The sequence below is a fragment of the Cydia fagiglandana genome, chromosome 12 (assembly GCF_963556715.1).
Source record: "Cydia fagiglandana chromosome 12, ilCydFagi1.1, whole genome shotgun sequence".
In the NCBI taxonomy this organism is placed as follows: domain Eukaryota; kingdom Metazoa; phylum Arthropoda; class Insecta; order Lepidoptera; family Tortricidae; genus Cydia; species Cydia fagiglandana.
Genome location: NC_085943.1, coordinates 18,273,656 through 18,297,884, shown reverse-complemented (window position 1 = coordinate 18,297,884; position 24,229 = coordinate 18,273,656). Strand labels below are relative to the sequence as shown.

The following is a 24,229-nucleotide window of genomic DNA, read 5'->3' as shown; positions in this document are numbered from 1 at the left end:
AAAGGCCTTCATCACCTCTACCGTTGGGAGCGCGAAACGCAATTTGTTTAAAATTTGTGGATCGACTTCGCTCGCATCTTCCATTGTCGACTTCACAACTGTCCACGCCGTCCAGCCATCCGGGTAGTTCTCTTGCACTAAGAGCTTCAAATTCTCCAGCACGGAGTCATCTTCCGGCGTCGCTGCATGCTCATCCAACAGCGCCCCTAGCGCCACCAAGTCACCAGCCTCCGCCATCTGGAAGCATGTGTTTAAATCACCCACTTGCAAGGTCCGAAGCAAATCACCACACCTTGAGCCAACGGCATATTAAACATGTGCAAACAGTGTGCATTTTTAGCATAAGTCAAAATTGTTAGGTGTTAGGTTAACGGCTGCAGTGCTAGTACATTACTAAATACTTCAATTTTGAAGTTAGATTTTAAAAGCAAACTATGCCTTCAGGCTACAGACGGGAGTTACACCGAGCCTTGTGATTGCGGGTGTGGGGCAAATCGAGCCATGCGGCTGCGACTGCGGCTCGATTTGAGCCTCACGGCTGCGGCTGCGGCCAAAAATTTGAGCCGTACGGCTGCGGCTGCGGCTGGCGAGCCGAGTACTGCTGCGGCTGCGGCTGATGAGCCCAAGGCTACTGCCGCTGCGGCTGGCAGGCCATCAACAGTCGTCGGGACGACTCACGACTCGTGTATCGCCCCAAATCGGGCTGGTGCTCAGACCAAAATTTGATTTTATATGATTGACAATTTCAGATCGCCTTAATAACCGCAACTCGCACAGATAAACTTATAAGCAGGAAAAAATCACAGAAAAACAGGAATATATCTGTTAACAGAACACTAAAAAACAAGAAACACAAACGTCTCCGACGAACATGCAGAAAATAAATAACTACAATCTTTAAAACTCGGTCACAAATTATTCGTACGCAAACCAAACCATTTATAATTCAACAGACCCGATCACGGTAACAATAAAAACCAAATTTACTTACGGTTTTCGCTCGTAAACTCTCATAAACACAACACGAACGTTACACAACGTTAGCAAATACACAACACAACGCACTGTAGCGGTAATAACAGCGTACTGATGAAGCGCGCGCGACTCGTCGCTTGCTTGCCGGCCGGCGCCCCTCCCCGCGCGTCCCGCACCCCGTGCGCGGCCGCGCCGCGTTCGCAGACTCGATCCGGTGTTAGCTACTCAGCACAATTGCATGTATTGGTAAGACAGGTAATCTCCGAAAGGTCAAGCCGAAGGCACAGACCTTAAATAATTGTATTTTATTTTGCCACTAAAAATCAAAACTCCATTACACTTGGTGCAGGTTTAAGGGTGGTATTCCATCTGTCCAATAAATCTATTGTCTCACATTTTGCATAATGAGAGGGTGAGACGCACTGACTTTGGACAAGTGGAATACCGTGGGAATATTACTCTAAGTAAGACAATCATAATCAATAAGACAAAAAAAAACACATTTTTAATAGTTCTTTAATCATACATCAATAACAATTTCTTTCTGAGCAACAGCTGAGGGAGCTAGGATCTCATTAGTGTCTACAGGAGTTGTACCCACTTGAGCTCCAGCTAATAACATATTAATAGCTCCTTCCAGCTCACTCACCTTTTTACACACTTCAATTTCTGCTTCAACTCTTTTTGCAATATTTTTATAGAGAATCTGGTTGGCTTCAGTCAAAAGATGTACTTGGTTGCCATACACATCAATGACGACATTTAAAACATCAATCAATGTTCGGTTCGACATGGTCTCTCCTAATTTTCTCTCTATAAATTTAAGTAATTTATATAAGTGATGATCATCTATGCCACCCAAAGCCGTGTGAAAGACATTCCTTTTTAGCAGTTCTTGGAGCATAGCAACAGTTCGAGTTGGATATAAGGAAGCAGTTAAAAGAGTTGCAGCCAGTACTCTAGAGTACTCATGTTTCCTTAAATATTTCTCCATCAAGGGTTCAGCTGCAATCTTTTCCTTAGTCACTGACAAATCAATGGTAGATATCGCATTAAAGTCTGATACAAATTTAAAACTTGTTTTGTTCTCTGCATCTGTATCTAGTTTCTTGATCTTGGAATGCTCTCTTTTGCTGATGGATATAACACCGTCAACCATCCCGACAGCAAGGACATCATCGCGGTCAGATATAGCCATGCTAAGAATTGCATTAGGGAAGTCTATATTGTGAACAACACCAAATGTTGAAATGTCATAGAATTTCAAATGCCTGTCCAGCGATGCAGATATGAGCCTACTGTTGTTACTGGACAACCTTAAGGATGTCACTGTCTTGTGGTGTGATGAAATGCAAGAGAGTAATTTTCCACCATTGAAAATGTCCCAAACCTTGATTTGTGTGCCTCCAGCACTTATAAATATTCCTCCGGATGGTAGGAAAAGTGTAGACTCTATTGGGTCTCCATGGTTGACTGTGAGTACAGTCTCATTTGTCCGACAGTCATACATTTTGACAATGTTGTCGTAGCCACCAGATAAAATGATGTCTGGTGAGATTGGACTTGTGGCGCCTGCTCTGACATAATCTGTGTGTTCTGTAAAGTTGGCAACTCTGGCTTCTGTAGCAATGTCCCAAAGCCCAACTGATTTGTCATCTGAGCAACTGAGAACTTTTAAGTTGTCTTTTGTAAAGAATGTCCTGTGTACCTGTAAATAGACTTATTGTTATAAAATATAAAATTACACCTACAATACAACTAATAGAGAAACTAACAGTAATTGTGATTGTTTCAAATTAAGGTTTAATTAATTGCAGAAGAAATAATGGTACTACCATACAGAAAGGACACTTCCTACAAACCCGAAGTTTGACAGCGATTCAGGGTCGAATCATGCTATCCCTTTCTAATATATGGCAGTATCCCTTTCGGCTATTTAGGGTTGTCAAAATTCAAGTGATTATCTTATCTGTGGTTGTGCATGCACAAGGAAGTCAAGTGGTGCAAACCCTAATAATTAGCAGAAGGTCTAAGGTCCCGTTTTCTAAGGGGACCTTGCATTTTGGAGATAAAGCAAACCGCTTGGAACAGGTGTTTCTGGGGGTGATCTGAGCCGATTAAGCCCGGTTGCCAAGAGGTTCCACCCAGCAGGTGGGCAGGGGAGGGGGGGAAAAGTGGCTCCGGCGCGCCTCACTCTAAGCTATATATCTGCATACATCTAGCAACTATATCAAGTTTGATGTCTTTTTCGTGTAATTCGAGGATGAAGAATTCATTTCTGTGACTAAATTTTCACTCTTCCATACAAAAAAATCGAGAAATTAAAAATTCCAAAGAAATCTTTTCACTTTTTTTTTCGAAAATCCTCTACAAAATTAAAACTATGAGGATTTGCTCTAGAAAAAAAATACCCTTGAATAGCCCAGTTATCCTACTATATAGAATAGTAAACTTGTTAAACATTATTTTTTCATAACTCTGTTAAAAAAAATGTTTTGTGTCGCGCGGCATACCTGCATTGTAAGAGCGGTATGCAGCGTTTAGGATTTTTAAGTATGTTTCGATGGTTTCTGATAAGTTGTTATTCTTCTGGTTCTAGAATATTACTTCTGGACGTGATATATATACAAATATAAATTAAATGTATAAATATAGATGTTGGGAAAACTTTCGCCAATAGAGTTATTATAAATGTGATAAAATTAACAAAGCAGATGTTTGACAAAAATGCGGGTTAAAATACGAGTAAGATATATATTGTTCGCAATTGCCACTACATGCCCATGGGTCCGTGCATTTTAGTTTTTTCTTAAGACTGCATCGAGCAAAATCAGCGAAAAAGGCAGTCACCGTTTAGTCGCTAGCGTTCACATCTCTTAATAAAAAAAAATATAATAAATGTCATTAATATCCCAAAGAGTGTGTTTACAACGAATCACCCTTGAAAATCTGAAATGTTTTACAATATAATAAATACACTTATGCAAAGTTGTACCTAAAACGTGATGAACGAGTGTCAGCGTTTAGTAAAATTTGTATAAAAAAATCGATGCTCATGCTATAAAATCGAGTGATTTCGAAAGCCAGATAACTGGACTACAACGAATCAGGCTTTTCCTATTTTTCCTCTTAAAGGCTACAGTGAAATTCAATCGTAAACGTAAACTTTCGTATAATTTCCATACATCCGCCATATCTGTCAAATTCTCCTTCTCCTCAGATGCCCGCTGTGGGCCGTTGGAAGCGGACGCGTACTTCTTTTTTCCAAGTTGACAGTTCGATTTGGCATATATATTGACAGAAATTCATGTCCGTATACGAATGATGATACCAGTGAAAAACTGTGTTCAAAATTAATAGGGTAAATAAATAACGTCACACGGAGATCTAGAGTCATTAAAATTTCGATTTATTTTTATTCACGAGTCATAATACTTAAAAAATATGACAAATTATTTAATAAAATATATTAATACAACCAAATCAGTATAATTAGCTTCTTCCTAATTCACTTAAAATGAAAAAAGTTTGAAGATTTGTTATTTCTTATTGGAATAAATTTTCATTGTGCTGGTATTCATATTACGTCATTTTAAAAACATATATGACATAATGTCAATATACTAGATAAACAATTTATCAACAAAATTCTTCACATTTTAGCCTAAACAATATAAACTATTAAAATTTTATTTATGAAGACGAAGCAATGTTGTTCACATAATTTCAGCAATAAAATTCTTAGTTTCAACCAGTTTTGTTGCTATTCTAAGATCTATCATGTGCTTTGAAAGTTAATGCAATGATATATCATCAAGAAATTGAAATCAAGACTCGACCTGCAGTTTCAGCGGGTTTTTGTGGCTATATCATCAGTTGAAAGAACGATATTTAAAGCCAGTGGCATCGCAGTGGTCTGGTTTACGAGTACCTATATTGGTTTCATGTGACGATGTTTATATAAATGTATCTATCAAACAACAACGTGCTTTTATTTCATTGATATTCGGTGCAAAACGATAACTCAGTAACGAAATAAAATTATCAGAAATGAATTTGGGTTTTTTCAGTGAACGTTTATATTTATGAAGTCGTTTATGAGGTCTTATGTCTTATCGGCGTGGCTTTGGCCTTTGGACATTTTTGTAATGCTTTGTAATAAGGTAGGTGAGGTATCTAAATCCCTAATTGTAATAGCTTTTTTTGAATGAATTACAATTTAATTATTTAAATAAAAAAGTGGTCCACAAACATACACATCCGCTTGGTCCGCTAAAATAATTTAAGTGCCCTACATAATAGGTATATTTAAGATTAACAATCAGTAAACATCATTAATTACGCTCAAATGCTTATGTTTCAGTACAAATTGGGTGAAATATTTCCGACATAAAACCTAAAGGTAAAAGTACAATTTGCTAAGTAAACTGTCAATCTAGATTAATTATAATAGAAAGAGTCTTATAAGTTAGCTTACTGAAGATTTTGAACAACAAATAGGTACTAAATAAAATACAATTTGTTTTTCCATGACTCATGTAGGCCGTATTTTACTATAGACCATTTTAAATCTAAGATGAAATTAATTCATGATAAAAGCTAATAAGGCCCGGTAGTATTTTCTGTTATTCTTGAACTTGTACTATGACTAATTGTAAGAAGGCCCACTGTCAGTGCCAGTAACAAGGCCCGGTTCCGAACCAACATGGTATGTTTTTTTTATAAAATGGATTTTTCAAAAGCTGTATTAAGAAACATGAACTAACTAACTAACTATTTTGGCTCAGCGATCCAAAGAGAGTCTTGGCCTCCGAAACGAGAGCGTGCCACCTGTCCCGCTCCTGCGCAACTTCCTGCCAGTTACTGACGCGAAGCTGAAGTAGATCCGCCGCCACACTGTCTTCCCAGCGATACCTGGGCCGACCCACCGGACGGCTACCAGTCGGACGTCCCAAGAACGCCTTCTTGACAGCCCGATCCTCTCCCATTCAGAGTAGGTGACCGAACCAGCGAAGTCTGTGCGCTTTCGTTTCGCCGATGATATTGGGTTCGGCCACTAACTCCTCGATCTCGGCATTTTTCCAGATCCTCCAGGTGCCGTTATCTCTCTGAATAGGTCCCAGGATCTTGCGATAAACTTTTCTCTCTGCTACCAGGAGCTGACCTTCTTCTTTTAGTGTTAGGGACCAGGCCTCACAGCCATACATTAGGATAGGCCGTATAACGGTTTTATATATCCGTAACTTTGTATGTTTGCTGAGAAGCCCGGACACCAACACTTTGTGGAGGGCTGCACTGCACCGCAGGGCGTTTTGGATGCGTATTTTGATCTCCTCCTCTCTGGTGTTTGTGTCGGTAACAGTAACAGCAACAGTAGCAGTGTAAGAAACATGAACAAATGAGAAATATATATTGAATTGGTTTGGTCATAATATCCTGATTATTAATAAAACTATTTCAGTTAATATAAAGGTGGGCCTTATATGCCTCACCTGACCTTATTCGTTCACATTTAGATCCTATAACTATATTTGGTCACTTTGGCCGTCACTATCTATTTGATGCCGATTGTACTAACAATTAAAAGTACAGCACATATGTACTTTTACCTGTACTGAAACTTAAGCATTTGAGCGTAATGAATAATGTTCACTGATTATTAACATTACGTGTTAAAGAACTGTGTCCCGATTTGGGCCATGGTGCGTCCATTAATGAATCGCATACTAACGGATAGAGGTTTACGAGTACATTCACAGAAAAATGATTATAGGCAACCCAATACTAGTGGCTTAGTTGCCGTTTAATGATTCTGAATCTGAAGATTCTTCTTGGATACTGTCAAATCTTATAAAATATGTCACCCATTTCTGTTCATGGAGGTTTTATTAGTTGTGTTAGATGCCTTGCATACCGTTATTACCAAATAATGGGCTGATAAGGCCCGGTAGCAACGAGATCGTACCGTATACCAAAAATAAGGGAAGAGGGGAAATGGTCGGCTCCCCGGTCCAATCTATGCTATATTTCTTCATGCTCTTAGCAACTAGGGCAAGTTATATATCATTTTTGTATAATCTAGGGACGAGGAATTCAGTTTTTAAATAATCGTTATAGGTATGTATAACGATTCATACAAATAAACTGATTTATGCACAATAAATGAATATTATATGTATTTTTTTACAATCACAGTGTGGTGATTTGTACTAAATAAAAAAATTGTTAGATTTTGCTCATTTATTCTCCATTCTAAAAAGTATCACTATAAAATAGGCACTCATATATTTTTTCTGAATAATAATTGTGGCACCGCACGTGGCAAGTCAAACATTAAATATTGAAATAAAATTAAATAAAATAATCATCTGGCATTTGAAAAGTGTGAATACAATGTTTTTATATTTTACAGATAAATTACAGGTGATAATTTTACAAATGAAATGAGTTTCTGCCACCAGTGCCACCCTATTATAAAGCCTTAGAGGATATAACCAACGGAGACGCCATGTCTAAAATTTTCGGTACAAAATAGTCTGCCGTTTTTTGCGGGGGAGGGGCACATCAAATGTATAGGTACGTCAAGTCAGCCAAACGTCATCCATACATATGGTTGACATGTGGTTGACCATTGGCCGCCTATTTTCGACAGAGGGGAACGCCTGTTAATGGGGCTCCATTGTTAATTACTCCGAGTATAAAGCAGTAGACTTTTTTAATAATAAGGTATGCCCACCAAATACGCTCATAAGAACGATATATTCTATCGATATAGGCTATGAACTATCTAATGATATACAGGGTGTAATCGTTAAGTGTAGTCAGGCTATAATTCCGTAAATATAACAGATATCAGAAAATTTCGAATTGATATAGAGAGCGCGTAATCCAATGAGTAAAATACATTAATATTTTTATTCATAAAAGCAGAAATATCCCAAACATTAACTTTAAACCCTCCCTAACTCCTAAATATTTAGTACGATGACTCACCCCTCAAAGAACGTTGGTGTCGTAAGAGATAAAACTGCTTGAGATTATTATTTAATAAACGGTAGTTTTATTATTCTATTACAGTTTACTATCGCAAATAATGAATCTCAAGCAGTTTTGTCTCTTAGGACACCGACGTTCTTTGAGGGGTGAGTCGTCGTACTAAATGTATGGGAGGGTTTGAAGTTAATGTTTGAGATATTTCTACTTTTATTTAAAAAAAGTTATAAATGTAATTTTACTCATTGGGTAACGCACTTTTGATATCAATTTGAAGTTTTCTGATATCTGTTATATTTACGGAATTATAGCCTGGCTACACTTAACGATTACACACTGTATAAGTTACTTCAGGACGCGCCATGGACCAGAACCCATACTATCCGGGACACAGTTCTTTAATATTATGTAGGGCTAAAAAGGCCCTCTGTCAGTGCGGGTGACAAGGCCCGGTCCTGGGCCTTATTGAACGTATGAGATGAAATCATCATCATCATTTCGGCCTATATACGTCCCACTGCTGAGCACAGGCCTCGTCTCATGCGCGAGAGGGCTTGGGCTATAGTCCCCACGCTAGCCCAATGCGGATTGGGATGAAATGAGATGAAATAGTACATTTATATATTTTAATATAGGTAATTATGAGTTATTTGATTTCCCAATAAGTTTTAAGTAAGCATCACTTACTGACTTACAAAAGTATAAGTGTAGTACCTGAATTTTATTAGATGCTTTTAAAGCTTTATTATTAACAGAGCTTTAAAAATTAAGTTATAAGTGAAATTAAATAAGCGTCTTTAGTTGTAAAAAAATATGTTACAAGACCTATAAGTAATAAAGGGATAATTTTAGATATAGTCCACTTTTTTCGAGTAGATAGATGAGATGATTTCTTATATTTTTAATAATAAAACTCCTAGGTTTAATTCGGTCTGTCTACAAACCGCATACCTACCATTGCCCACCACCACACTGTTAACTGACAGTCCGTAAACCTTATTACAAAAGGCATAAGGTCCACCGATGGACAGTTAAGAGCGTCTCCGTTTTGAACCTATCTTAATACAAAAGTCAACAACGAAAATAATTAATTACCTAATACGTCACATACCTATGACATGACATGAACAAACAAGGAAAGCTATATATAAAAAAGTGTTTTTTCTCTGTCTTCTCACAAAGGAAAGCTGTGACAGTTTGAATTCCTCAAAGAAGGTTAGTAGTTAACACTAAACTCGAAGCAGCACCTTTAAAAAAACATTAGAGGTCACTGACCTGTCCCAGTAAATTGAGGTAGTGTGCGTGAGCTGCGTTTGTGTGTGAAATGGGGTAATTTGACAGAATCTGAAAATTTACCCTCCTCTACGCCCTCTTAACGCAGTTGCACCTCCCTGCGCAATTTGTTTTGCAGCGGCAACGAATAAGCTCTAAACAAGCAGCAGCCGCCGCAGGTAGGCTTGTACATATGGGCTCCCAATAACCATTTTGTTTGGACCAGCTCCAGTCAGCAGGACATGGAAGCTGTTGCTGAGGGGCTATAATCTGTCCCCAAACATAGCCTCCTTGGTAAACTGCACGGAGAAATATGTTTACGTGGGTAGGGCATCTTCCATTGGAGGCAGATTCTCTAACTGAAGATTTTTTTGTAAAAAGTACTTTTCGGCACTCTTTTGCACTCGTACTTGTACCTGATCTACTCGTAAAATCAGTAACAAAATACTATGCATTTTGTTAAAATAACGTCTAGGGGCCAATTCACACCTCGTAATTCAAATCTGTCCATACTTACTATTGTAAGACTCTTACTTGCCATACAAGACAATAACAATTTTTATCAATATTGGCAATGCCTGCTCAATATTGCCTTGTTTGCCGTATTTAAACCCCTCCGTTACGGCAGGATATGCGCTCCAAGCTTGAAATATGCTTTTTTCCCTGTCCATACAAAAAAGAAACAGTGTCGCAACCTGAAAAGGTGTGGAAGAATGACAAGACTCACCTTTCTGGTCCTGTAAAATAAATTATATATCTATGCGTAACAAATAAAATCATATATTTAAAGAAAGTTTGCAGCACGTGACCAATTGCCCTGGTGAGCTGTCTCCTATACTGCGGTGACATATTTATTTTATTTACAATTAATGGAGGATTGGCACAGGAAAGAATCACCTGTTCCTCTCGTGCCATGCTATTGCATTTTCTTAAGGTAACGTTTGTAGTTCTTCCATTAATTGTAAATAAAATAAATAAATATGTCACCGCAACAAGAGACAGGTCAACTGGGCTAATGGTCACGTGCTGCAAACTTTCTTTAAATATATGATTTTATTTGTAACTCATAGATATATGATTTATTTTACAGGACCAGAAAGGATTAGTAGTCTTGCCATTCTTCCACGCCTTTTCAGGTTACAACACAGTTTCTTTTGTGTGTGGAAAGGGAAAAAAAGCGTATTTCAAGCTTAAAGCGCATATCCTGCTGTAACGGAGGGACTTCTTCTTCGTTACACTCTTGATAGAGTGGTCGTGGCCATTATGAAAACTTTTGAGCGACTCATTTAACGACACGTCGCCATTCCTCCCGTAGAGCTGCTTTCCGTAAGTATTCGCTTACTGTGACCGACACACTGATTTGGTTTGGTCAGTACATCTCATTAGAGATCTTCCTCTAGCCCTGTCACCTCCTACTCTTTCTTGCACAACTAGTCGTTCTGTAGATGTTCCGTCTCGACGAGACACGTGTCGAAAGAAGTTGAGTACCGAGTTTTGCCCGTAGAAAGCAACCGCTCTTTAATGCCAAGCTCCTCAATAATTGATGCTCAGTCCATGATATGCCCAGCATTCGTCTCCAGCACCACATCTCTAGTGCATTCACTTTTTGTTTTTCGGATGCCCTTAGTGTCCATGTGAGACATACAGCATACAGAAAAGTGGGAAATATGAGGGATCTGACAATCCTGGTTTTAGTGGTCCTTGTAATGTTCCGGAGGGATTTAAATACGGTAAACAAAATAACAATGAGCAGCCAATTTTGGAAAAAATTGTTATTGTCTTGTATGACAAGTAAGAGTCTTACAATATTAAATCTGAACAGATTTGAATTACGAGATGTGAATTGGTCCTTAGACATTATTTTGATACTATGCATTGTGTTACTGTGTTCGGATCAGGTACAAGTACAAGTGTAAAAGAGTGCCGAAAAGAACTTTTTACAAAAAGAAATCTTCAGTTAGAGAATCTGCCTCCAATGGAAGATGCGCTACCTACGTAAACATATTCTCCGTGCAGTTTACCAAGGAGGCTATGTTTGGGGACAGATTATAGCCCCTCAGCAACAGCTACCATGTCCTGATGACTGGAGCTGGTCCAAACAAAATGGTTATTGGGAGCCCATATGTATAAGCCTACCTGCGGCGGCTGCTGCTTGTTTAGCGATTATTCGTTGCCGCTGCAAAACAAAATGCGCAGGGAGGTGCAACTGCGTTAAGAAAAAAACTAAAATGCACGGACCCATGCGCATGTAGTGGCAATTGCGAACAATATATATCTTACTCGTATTTTAACCCGCATTTTTGTCAAATATCTGCTTTGTTAATTTTATCACATTTATAATAACTCTATTGGCGAAAGTTTTCCCAACATCTATATTTATACATTTAATTTATATTTGTATATATATCACGTCCAGAAGTAATTTTCTACAACCAGAAGAATAACAACTTATCAGAAACCATCGAACCATACTTAAAAATCCTAAACGCTGCATATCGCTCTTACAATGCAGGTACGCCGCGCTACAAAAAACATTTTTTTTAACAGAGTTATGAAAATAAATGTTTAACAAGTTTACTATTCTATATAGTAGGATAACTGGGCTATTCACAGGTATTTTTTTTCTAGAGCAAATCCTCAGTTTTAATTATGTAGAGGATTTTCGAAAAAAAAAAGTGAAAAGAATTTTTTTGATTTTTTTTATTTCTCGAATTTTTTGTATGGAAGAGTGAAAGTTTAGTCACAGAAATGAATTCTTCATCCTCGAATTACACGAAAAAGACACCAAACTTGATATAGTTGTTGATATATAGCTTAGAGTGAGGCGCGCCGGAGCCACTTCTCCCCCCCCTCCCCTGTCCACCTGCTGGGTGGAACTTCTTGGCAACCGGGCTTAATCGGCTCAGAGCACCCCCAGGAACACCTGTTCCAAGCGGTTTGCTTTGTCTCCAAAATGCAAGGTGGTGGACCTTAGACCCCCAGCTAAATTGCTCGGAGCAATGCTGAGCCGAGTGGAGCCGAGTTCGACAGAAGTCAGGAGTGTCTCCCCACTGCTTCCAGTATTACTATGAAGTCTCTCATACCTTTTTAGGGTTCCGTACCTCAAAAGGAAAAAAACGGAACCCTTATAGGATCACTCGTGCGTCTGTCTGTCTGTCCGTCTGTCAGACCCTATTTTCTCCGAAACTAATAGACCGGACATGTAACGTAAACATAGGGGCCACTTTTGGGGGGTAAATGAGAAAATTAAAAAATAAAGTTTTTTAAACTATATTGTGTTACATATCAAATGAAAGAGCTCATTATAAGAATCTCAAATATATATTTTTTATAACTGTAAAATAAACAGTTTAGAAGTAATTCAAGAAAATAGGCAAAAAATAACCATTCCCCCCCCTTTATCTCCGAAACTACTGGGTCTAAAATTTTGAAAAAAATACATAAAATAGGTCTTTACCCATAGATGACAGGAAAACCTATTAGAAATATGCAGTCAAGCGTGAGTCAACTAATTACTTCGTTTTTGATCCGACCCCTACGGGTTTTTTTAAAGGCAATTCACTCGCGTTTCGCATATACATTGTTAAAAATTGAGTAATGTGCGGAACCCTTGGAACGCGAGTCCGACTCCGGTTTTTTGTACTATGTATGTATGTATGTATGTTTTTTGTGGCCACAATATGTCATGTTTTCCATGTGGTTGGCACTAATATTAAATATTAATTAGTACTTACTGGTGCAGTATGTCCTGTAAACACCCTAAGTACGTTTTTGGATTGGACATCAAATAACTTGACCACTTTTTCTTCACTGCCGGCCACCAGGAGACGGCCGTCACCCCTGAAGGTTGCTCCATAAGCACCTTCTACAAATTGAGACAGGTTCTTGGCAACTACTTTAGTTATTGGATCATAAACCTGTAAAAAACAAATGATCCGAAAATTAACTTTTAATATGAATTAGTTTTGTAACAAACTTCTTTTGTAGCAATAAGACAGCTAGCTTTAATACAATATGAAGTATTTATGGTCATTATTAGTATAGTACTTACCTGAACTCTAACGGAACATGTGGCGGCAAAGTAATAGGGCTGCACTGGACAAAAGTCCAAGTAGTCTATGGCTCCATATTCTTTGACAAGGACCGGCAACTAAAACAAATGAAAACGTGTAATATTAATCAGTATGTTTAACTCATGTAAGTGAATTGTAATATTCTTATGAGTAATAAATTTCTTTAAACCTATATGATATGAATATTTGTAACAACACTGAGCTTCTTACCCCAAGTTTCTTCCAATATAATGAATCTGGAGTTTCTTGAGCCTTGGGCGGTGCATATATCTTTTTGTTGGTCTTCTTGTATGGGTAGGCTATCTTTGATGGAGTTTTCGCCATTGTGATATTATTATTAAACTTTCATAACAAAAACAGTGCGCTAGAAATTCGCGTGCAATTCTAACCTCAATCAGTAATTGTCAACTGTCACCAACGATGTCCGAATCATGCTAAAAATATTTAGGGACATCAAGAGCTGACAAGTTGAAACATTATAATAATGTCAAACCAAACCATGATCAAATTCTAGGTTTTTCAGCCGCATAGTGTAAAGCTGTCTAAGTGTTAGTTTAAAACTCTAAAACAATAGTCTGTTCTGTCATTTCTCTATCTGTCATCTGTCACTTCGCTAGTTCATAGCTTTAGATCGGGTTATGATTTTATTTTAGAATTTAGTAATATTTCACGTAATGCAAAGTTAATTTATTATGGTATATTAAGAATATGCCGTGTATCAAAGTTGCATTTTGAATAACCCATTCCATTTTAAAAATAAAAGCGGCAATAAGTGAAAATGTTCAAATTATTGAGTCGCCATGGGTGCCGCAGCGCAACTTTGAATTTGTTTAGGGACAAGTTTGAGGTTAGAAAAGTGAAGACTTATTATGTATACGCATCAGCTGGATCCGTGCGATTCTCATCATCAGGCAACGATGCAGGCAAGACTACTGCTCTAGTAGATGCTATCCCGGAGCCACCGCCAGTGCCGCAGATTCCTGATGGATTAGCGGAGACAGTACAGTCGTTAGCCGCCAATGGAGAACCTACTTTCGCAAGTTTAGGCCTCGGCGGCTGGAGCCCCGTCGGCATGGTGCAGCAATGCTTAGAATACGTACATGTCTCTCTTGATATTCCATGGTGGGGCGCTATTTTAATAGGTACCATCGTCGTCCGTGTTGCCATGTTCCCACTAGTCATTATGGCGCAACGAAATACTGCAGTTATGAATAACAATCTGCCAGAAATACAGCTGCTGCAAGTCAAGATGACTCAAGCGAGGCAGTCTGGTAATCAGTTAGAGGCCGCTCGTTACGCTCAAGAAATGATGATGTTCATGAAAGAAAAAGGCTTGAATCCTTTGAAGAATATGTTGGTGCCTTTGGCTCAGGCTCCCTTCTTTATATCCTTCTTCATGGGTTTGAGAGGAATGGCAAACTGCCCTGTTGAGAGCATGACCTATGGGGGCTTAGCTTGGTTCATGGATCTAACTGTACCTGACCAGTACTTTCTACTCCCCCTTATTACCAGTGCCACATTGTGGGCAACAATAGAGCTGGGAGTAGACGGAGGTCGCCTGGAAGCCTCAAACATGGTTATGATGAGATACTTCTTGCGGGCTATACCAATAGTCATGATACCTTTCACAATCAACTTCCCCGGAGCAATCCTTGTTTATTGGTGCTCCAGTAACTTCATCTCGCTAATCCAGGTCGGAGTCCTCAAAGTACCAGCTGTTAGAGATTACCTTAAGATTCCTAAACTGGTGAAACACACTCCTGATGCCCTGCCGATTAAGAAAAAGGGCTTTGTAGAGGGCGCCAAGGATTCCTGGACCAACATGAAAATCTCCAAAGAACTGGCTGAGAGACAGAGGGTAGATGAGCTAATATTTACCAAGGCAGGAAAAGGACCCTTACAAAAAACATACAAATATGATCCTACAAAGCTTTCCAATGTACAAGCAAAATCAAAATGATTTATTATATTTAGTCTGTAGATTCTTTTAGTAATAAAATAAATATTGACATAAACTCATCTTGTATCATTGTTTGTTCTATCACAGTAGCAGCAAAATTACAGACTTATGAAAATTCATTTTCTGAAATCCACGCCATCTATGGCCCTTTCCGTTCGTTGACGTTTTTAGAACTATTTAATAAGAAAGGTCCTAGATGGCGCTACTAGTTTGAGTAGATACTGTATTTATAAATTATTTTATATGGAAATCAAGTTATTTTTTTGTCCAATGGTTACATTTTAAGATAAATGAGCGAACTTTTCCAATACAAAATTCGCATTAACCCAAAGCAACTTATTAAAGTTACGATATTCGATTTATTTCGGGAGATCAGTAGGAATACCTAAATTATTAGAGTTAGACCAAGAAAAGTCTGCAGCGATTTTGATAGCCTACGCAGTACGAGTGTTATTTATGTCTAGGCAATCATGTAGGTAATTAATTAATCTAATGCAAACAAGGTAGGAAGTTCTGGAAATTACTTCAAACCTAGTATTATTTGTATGTGTATGTAGGTACATACACGTAGTTATATGTCCATACCTCCAGGTAAGTGCCTAATTAAGTAAACTACAATGGAAAATGACCCGGTGCTTAGCTAGAATTTTGGCTAGAATTGTCTATGAAGTCACTAATACGATTTTCTTGAGGCGGCCAATTTTTCCATTTCCGCAGATAATTTAGGCGTCTCAAAGTAATTTTAGTTCAGGTACCTACATCAACTTGCGTCATCAACAGAAATATTAATTACAAAAGGCTGGGAGGTAGATAAGTAAGTAGGTAGGTACTTACTGAAAATTTGTACCTAATAGGTATCTACACCTACTCTTTTAACCTTCAAAAGATTTTTAATAACATTCCTCGCATTCGGATGTTAATATGGGGTAACTGAGCCTTGTTGTTTCACAAAAGTTGCGGTTGGATCGCACGAATAATGGCCCAAAAATATTAAAGTGTTATTCAGAATTAATAACCGGCTATAGTCAGACCGTGAAAAGTCTGCAGCGATTTTGATAGCCCACGCACTGCAAGTGTAATTTTAAACGTCAAACTTCTATGAAATTCTGACGTATAAATAACACTTACACTGCGCGGGCTATCAAATCCGCTGCAGACTTTTCTTGGTGCAACTATATAAGAAGACTAAACCGAGAGCATTTTATAAAATATATTTTCACTCAATAAGCGTATTCAAAAATATGGATGGAGACACGTTCAAAAATTTAGGTACGAGTAGGTACCTATTCGTACCTAGGTAGGATAAGATGGTAGGTATACCTACGTATACCTAACGATAACGTAGCTATCTCATGAAATAAGTAGGTACCCATACGCTATCTGTATCTGTAGGTATTTAAAGAAAAGTAAATAAAATCTACCCTCAAATGGCTACTGAAGTAACTTAAAGCCAGTTGAGGGTAAATTAAAACATTAGGTACATGCTCAAATAATGTAGGTTAAAGTCAAGTCGTTTAGTGACTGATCCAGGCGGTTTTGTATTTAGTTGGTTAACCAATAAATGTTATACCAACTACCCGAAAATGTATAAATTGTTTGTTTACTTTTACTTAAATACCTAAACATACTGAAAATTTACTTATGTATTTCTAAAATTCAGGATATGAGATTACGATATTATTGACACCCCGTTAAGGTTGAACTCCTTCAACTTTTTCAAGACAGCTGTGCTGCCCTCCTAAGCTAAAAAGCGGAATTTGCATAAAATTTTCATTGAAAATACGTCCTTCCCTCCTAAGCTAAAAGTACGTATTTTCAATGAAAATTTAATGCAAATACCGCTTTTTAGCTTAGGAGGGCAGTGTGGTGCTGCATTTCTTACTAACATAATATACAGGGTGGAAAGATAAGTCGCCCAAGTAGCATTGCAAGCTGTATATAAGCTGTATTAAAGTTTATTTGTATACTATAAGCTGTACAGTTAGGCTGTACAAAGGCTGTATAAGCGCTTATACAGCCCTTATAAGTAAAAAAAGGGCCCAAATTATACAGCCTTTGGCTTTATTAGAGCTGTAGAGTAGCTGTATAAGCAATACATAAGCTGCATAATAGCTGCATTACAGCTATATTTCGGTGTAACAGGAAACCTTAACACTACAGATAATCTCTTATAAGTACGATATAAGAATATAAGTTTTAAATGAGTTATAAGAAAGAATTACAAGAGAATAATAATTATTTAAGAAACTAAAATGTCTTAATCTTGTTCATTCGTAATATAGTAATGGCGACAATAAAGTGTTATAGTGGATGGTAAAAGTAAATATTATACAGGACTTGAATGGAATATTACATTATTGGTAAGTGCGGATTATTATTTATTGTGAACCTGTGTATCTTTTCTGGCAAAATATTTACGCGCCTACAAAATAACAAAGAGAAACCATAAGGAAAATATCAAAAATCGGTAAAGTTACTGTTTGTTTTTAAGGTTAGAGTATCAAAAATATGTATAAATATTAATTCTAAGGCTAAACAATTTATTTTAGCTGGTAATCATAACACGGCGTTAGTCTGCTAAATATTTGCAAGTATTTCTTTAATTATATTTACAAATACGTTTTTTTTATTGTAAAATGGCGACAATTTTTAAACAGCCTACAGGATAGTTGGAGAGCATTATAATCTTAGTAGCTGTGCTGTGTAATAAATGGAGTGTCTTTTACAGCTTTTGTAATTAAAACAGCTTTATAATAGAATATTTGTACTCGTTTGGCTGTATTTCGGTTCTCCGTACATAAGTTATAATTCTCTTTAGAGATCCGTATAACAAATAAAAAACCTGTACTGTAACTGTCATATATTCCTTTAGTTTTATAATACACTTATTTTCAGAAATCATTACACTACTATACTTATACGAGTGTAAAATTACGCCAAAAGATTATTATAAGCGACTCTATCAGTAATACAGAAAAAAGCTGTACTATAGCTGCCATTTATTCATTTGGTTTTATAATACCCTTACAGACAGAAGTTATACAACTACTATTCTTATAGGAGAGTAAGATTACGCCATAAGAAATAGCTTTAAAACGGGGTTGACAGATACATTTGTACAGCTACAAGTGCCAAGTGATACTACAATACAGCCTGTATACAGCTTTTACGATAAAATTAGCTTGTAGTGTTTCACAACACTTAATGTTTTAAAACGGAGTTGACAGATACTTTTGTACAGCTAAAAGTGCCAAGTGTTACTACAATACAGCCTGTATACAGCTTTTACGATAGAATTAGCTTGTAGTCTCTCACAACACTTTTAGTTTTATAGTAGATTTTTTATATTCTGATAAAGCACCCCATGCTTCCGCAGAATCCTTTATAATGATTTTATACAGCTTGAGCTGTATAATGTCTGTAAAGTACCTTTTATACAGCTTAAATCTTTTCTGACACTCTTATACGTCCCTTAAATCACTCTAAGTTCTTAATTGGCTGCTATATTGATGTTGCCGACACTTCCATGCTACTTGGGCGGGCCTTGGAGGGAAACTACCTTAAATACTTAAGCTGGCTCATTTTACTTAAAGGAGACATTCCTTTATTTTTAAAAAGAAACAAAACTGCATTCAAAGATTTTCTAAAACTCGCTTGCCTCGCCCGGGACTCCGAACCGACTAAAAATTCTAAAAAATAAAAACTCGCAATTTTATTCTACTAGTCGATACAGTTAATGTTAATGATAACATTTCTCCAAGAAACATTAGGTCTTACACTCGTCTATCGTACAAAATATCCATAAAATCTAATATCTAGTACTTAAGATTTTTTTAGACAAGGCAAATTGAAGAAAAAAAGAAGAATACTTTGAATGCAGTTTTGTTTCTTTTTAAAAATAAAGGAATGTCTCCTTTAAGTAAAATGAGCCAGCTTAAGGATTTAAGGTAGTTTCCCTTCAGGGCCCGACTTATCTTTCCACCCTGTATATCCTCTCTGCTAACAGTATATACTAGTGACAAGTCTTTTTATACGAGTTCAATTTAATATCACGTTTCAATTGTAATTCTTATTTTTTTGCGAATATTCGCCTGCGCCCGATATGCGAGAATAAAATCTGTTATCCGCTACGTACGATTCTTCTCCACGATCCAGAATGGCGTCGCAAGCTAAGTTACCTGTGGCAGATACTCCCTTCTAGTTAATATACGTATGGCACAATCGTCTGGTTAATAAAGTTGCGGGCCCTCCACACTCAACATTTGTAATTGCGTCCTAAGCATTCAGCCTTTGAGCTTACTGCTTTGTTTGAATGGCGATGCTTCTCTTTATTATTGTTCCCGACGAAAACATTTCGCCGGCACTCCGGCCTGTAACACAATACATATTTTCGGGACCTCCATTTGTATTTCAATATTCGGGACTTTTTCTGTACTTAACTAGTTGGAGTATTTATGTAGGTTGGTACCTAATATTATTATAGAATAACAGTAACGGAAGCTTAGCATTTTCGTAAGATAAAAAGTATAACTTGCGAGGTATTATATATATAAATTTTTTAACCAAGAGATAATTAGCACTTATTTTTGGCTAGGTTTCTGATGAGAGGAAAGTGAAACTTAGGTGACAACTAGAAATGCCGCCAGCATTCTTGGTACAATACCTCAAGGGCTTATTTTAGATTTAATCTATTAAGTACTACACGTTTTATACGATACTTATGAGTCTTATGACACGTTTTATTATTTTTTATTAAATGTTCTACCTAGATCAAGTATTCATGTTTGGATACACAAATATAAAGGACCGTCCTCCGGGCCAGTTGATTTATATCCTAAATCTGAAAGAATATAACATTTTCGAGGCGATATTTATGTTTCACCTGGCGCGTGACGTGTTCTTGGTGCTTTAGTATATAAATGTTAAGCTTATTAAGGAGGTCGAAGGCATATAAGTCCTTTTTGCATCAAATGAACTGTGTTCTCAGACATAAGTAATTTGCTGCGCACCTCACGCACACAACTCATTTTGTTTTTGAATTATGACGAAATCGTCTTTGTACAGGTCTTCTTTTGTTTTGATGGGGCAATCTTGGTGGAAGAAAGACGTGTCTAGCTATGATACGTAGTGAAATAAGTCTTTGTTTCACGAAGGAAAGGAAAATTTATTGCCTAAGTGAGCTCATGCGTGCTAAGCACTATTGGCCTCAAGTGGGTTTAGATTGTTTTAATAACAAAAACTATTATTTTAAGAAAGAACTTTAGTTTCAGCTGTAAGGTATTTTATTTAGGTTGAAACCTTTTATATTACCTATAGGTACGTGGAGAAAATATGTAAGTAAATACTAAGAGCTTCACCGCATTACCTATTACGTCAGTTTAGTGAGGATAAAATTTCGTATTTTGGTTAAACCATTATCCAGTCGAAAAACAAAAATTATTAGCAAACTAAAAGCAAAGTATGAGAAATAAGAATTTCTTATTAACCCAAGCACATAGTTTAAAATCGTTTATACCCGCCGACCGGTTTTGAAGCAAGATTAACGGTCCAGTAAATTTAAACGTTTGATAGTTAACATTTAAATTTTATTCATGTAGGTTATGCGACTTAATAAAGTAGGTTATCTTATAGCAGTTTATCTGGAGGGCTCAGGCGTGATAAATGCGGAAAGTTAGCCTAAAATGTTGTGTAAGGTAAGTACGTATGTTTGAGGGTATGTTTACACACTTTAATAACAAAACTTCCGTGAGACACAGACTTAATAAATATAAGTATTAAGAACGGGTACCGTAAAACGGGGTGAGTAGGTTTCGCGGGGAGCGGTGGGTTATAAATGGGGAGAGAAGGTTTGAGAGGGGGGTGAGAAGGGATTTTGAGGAGCTATAGTAATACGCATAATAAAAAAAAATCGATCCAACAATCTTCTAAAATCACCTTTGTATGAAAACCCCTCTCACCCCAAATACGAGGCACTACGGGGTGAGGTGGGTTTTCCTGTTTATCGTCAAAGTTATGAAACGGAACTAGAGTGACGGCACCAATCATGGACATGTTAAGCGCACTAAATTAGAATTTCGTTTAAAAATGGGATGTTTTTTGACGATACAAAAATGGTGATTTTTTTTTCGGCACTCAAATACATGAGGAACATTTAAACAAAACCAAAAATTCTGTATGTTTAAGACATAATTAATAAAAAATATATAAATTGAAATTTACGAAATCACCATTGATGGACATCAAAAATTCAGTAATGGACACCCAGTCATGGACATGGACCCAATTATGAACATCCATTAATGGACACTTTTGTATTGAACACATAAATGAAACAAATAATGTCACAAATCAACTTTTATTAACGCTATTTGAACTTTCATTTAGATTTCTAAGTTATACTATAAGAGTTCTAGGACTAATCCGGTTGCCGGCTGCATGAAACAAACCTGATCAAAAAATAGAATATACCTACCCTGTAGAGGTACCTGACATTTAGTACCTTCCAACGCACTTGGTCGGCCTAGGCTTAACCTGGCAGATTTTGTACAAATGGCAAAAACGTTGGACAAAAAAACATCAAAAAAATACCTCATCGAAAAATGGAATTAAACTTGTATGGTAGGATACCTGACCTTGGGGACAGTAAAAAAAAAGTGGTCGGCCTCACCTTAGCCTGGCAGTTTTTGCAGTCCGACCAGATTTATTGGACCACATGACACCTACAATTTACCTCATAGCAAAATAGAATTGTTGACGTATGTCTTGGTCGGCCTCACCTTAACCTGACAGCTTTTGCAGTCCGACCACATTTATCCATCCATCTAAGACAAAACAAAGAGCCCAATTATGGACAACTAAAAATACCCAGTTATGGACATCGTCTATTATTGGAAAATAAAGAGCAATCACAAAATCAACCCAACTCAAATGTTTAGTGCAATAAATTAAATAATTTAACAACCGGGTACCAAATTTATAAAAAAAAACATGAAAAAGACCTATCGAAAAATCGTATGAAACTTGTATGGTACGATAGCTGCCTTTGAGGACAGTAAAAAAAAATGGTCGGCCAAATCCTGTATTGGCCGGCCGATTGGCGATTGGGTCGATCAAATTTGTGGTACCACGTGAGAGCTACAATTTACCTCATCAAGAAATAGAATTGGCAGTTTTTGCTGCCAGGCTACGAGTTTTTGCAGTCCAACCAAATTTGTGGTACCACGTGACAGCTACAATTTACCTATAGGATGAAAAAAACGGATTATAATAGCTAAAATAAACCTATTGACGTATGGCTTGGTCGGCCTCACCTTAGCCTGGCAGTTTTTGCAGTTCGACCAAATTTGTGGTACCACGTGACAGCTAGAATCCCTACAATTTACCTCATCGAAAAATAGAACGAAAAAAACAGATTATAATAGCTAAAATAAACCTGTTGACGTGTCTTGGTCGGCCTCACCATAACCAGTCAGTTTTTGCAGTCCGACCACAGTTATAAAAAAATCATCAAAAAAATCTTATGGAAAAATCGTATGAAACTTGTATGGTACGATAGCTGCCTTTGAGGACAGTAAAAAAAATGGTCGGCCAAATCCTGTATTGGCCGGCCGATTGGCGATTGGGTCGATCAAATTTGTGGTACCACGTGAGAGCTACAATTTGAGGTAAATTGTAGCTCTCACGTGGTACCACAAATCAAGAAATAGAATTGGCAGTTTTTGCTGCCAGGCTACGAGTTTTTGCAGTCCAACCAAATTTGTGGTACCACGTGACAGCTATAATTTACCTTGTCGAAAAATAGGATTAAAAAAACGGATTATAATAGCTAAAATAAACCTGTTGACGTATGGTTTGGTCGGCCTCACCTTAGCCTGGCAGTTTTTGCAGTCCGACCAAATTTGTGGTACCACGTGACAGCTATTATTTGCCTCATCGAAAAATAGGATGAATAAAAAACGGATTATAATAGCAAAATAAACCTGTTGACGTATGGCTTGGTCGGCCTCGCCTTAGCCTGGCAGTTTTTGCAGTCCGACCACATTTATCCATCCATCTAAGACAAAACAAAGAGCCCAATTATGGACAACTAAAAATACCCAGTTATGGACATCGTCTATTATTGGAAAATAAAGAGCAATCACAAAATCAACCCAACTCAAATGTTTAGTGCAATAAATTAAATAATTTAACACAATAAACTAAAAAAGTAATAAAAAGCTTAAGCTTGGACACTTGTCCATTACTGAATTTCATAAAATATCGAATCCAGTAATGAACAAACCCCACAAAAAACTTATTACTGTGATTGGACATATTCAACTTAGCTCAATTTACTTGCAATATAGTATTATTCAGTAAAAATAACATTAAATCTCATTACAACATAACACAAGATAACACCATGCACAAATATGTACTCACCTCCTTAACGATTTCAACAACAATAACGGATTTTTATGACCACCGCCCGCAACGAGATTTTACTTCGCAGCCATCTTAGAACAAAACGGCTGATTTTGGTGACATGTGTCAAAATGACAGCTCAAACGTCTATTGGTTATGCTTTAGTGTTGCCAGTTGAAAAATGTTGGGACAGTTGCTTAATAAATTCGATCAACGTAAAAAATGTCCATAATTGGTGCCGTGTCCATTACTGGTGCCGTCACCCTACCCAAAATAAAATAAAAACTAAAATACAAACGTCCGGAACACTTATTTATTATATACACCATTCAGTTTTCATATGTAAAAATAAAATGTTATCGAGGTTTGAATTTCAGTTTTGACCCTACTCACCCCATTTTACGGTAACTCACGTATTTTAAATCGAAATATGCTCGACATGTTTCATTCCGTACCGAGGATTGTCATCAAGCCTGTCAGGAGGAGGTCGTGGCATTTTTCGGCTTAAAATACGTAGGTACCTATAGTTCGTTTTTTTTAGCATTAGAAAGAA

General features: G+C 37.2%; 2 protein-coding genes across 2 annotated transcripts; one reads left to right on the top strand and one right to left on the bottom strand.

Annotated features, from left to right (window-relative positions):
• Window positions 1–1,475: 1,475 nt before the first annotated feature.
• LOC134669680 (U3 small nucleolar RNA-associated protein 15 homolog) lies at window positions 1,476–13,743 on the bottom strand. The gene is made up of 4 exons (XM_063527351.1): window positions 13,524–13,743; window positions 13,292–13,390; window positions 12,975–13,157; window positions 1,476–2,683 (listed from the first exon to the last, which is right to left on the bottom strand). Exons 1-4 carry the CDS (start codon window positions 13,635–13,637, stop codon window positions 1,496–1,498), a joined length of 1,584 nt encoding a protein of 527 aa, XP_063383421.1. The 5' UTR covers window positions 13,638–13,743; the 3' UTR covers window positions 1,476–1,495.
• A 178-nt stretch (window positions 13,744–13,921) lies between these two features.
• LOC134669681 (mitochondrial inner membrane protein OXA1L-like) lies at window positions 13,922–15,328 on the top strand. Its single transcript, XM_063527352.1, has one exon. It carries the CDS (start codon window positions 14,092–14,094, stop codon window positions 15,271–15,273), a length of 1,182 nt encoding a protein of 393 aa, XP_063383422.1. The 5' UTR covers window positions 13,922–14,091; the 3' UTR covers window positions 15,274–15,328.
• The last annotated feature ends 8,901 nt before the right edge of the window (window positions 15,329–24,229 follow it).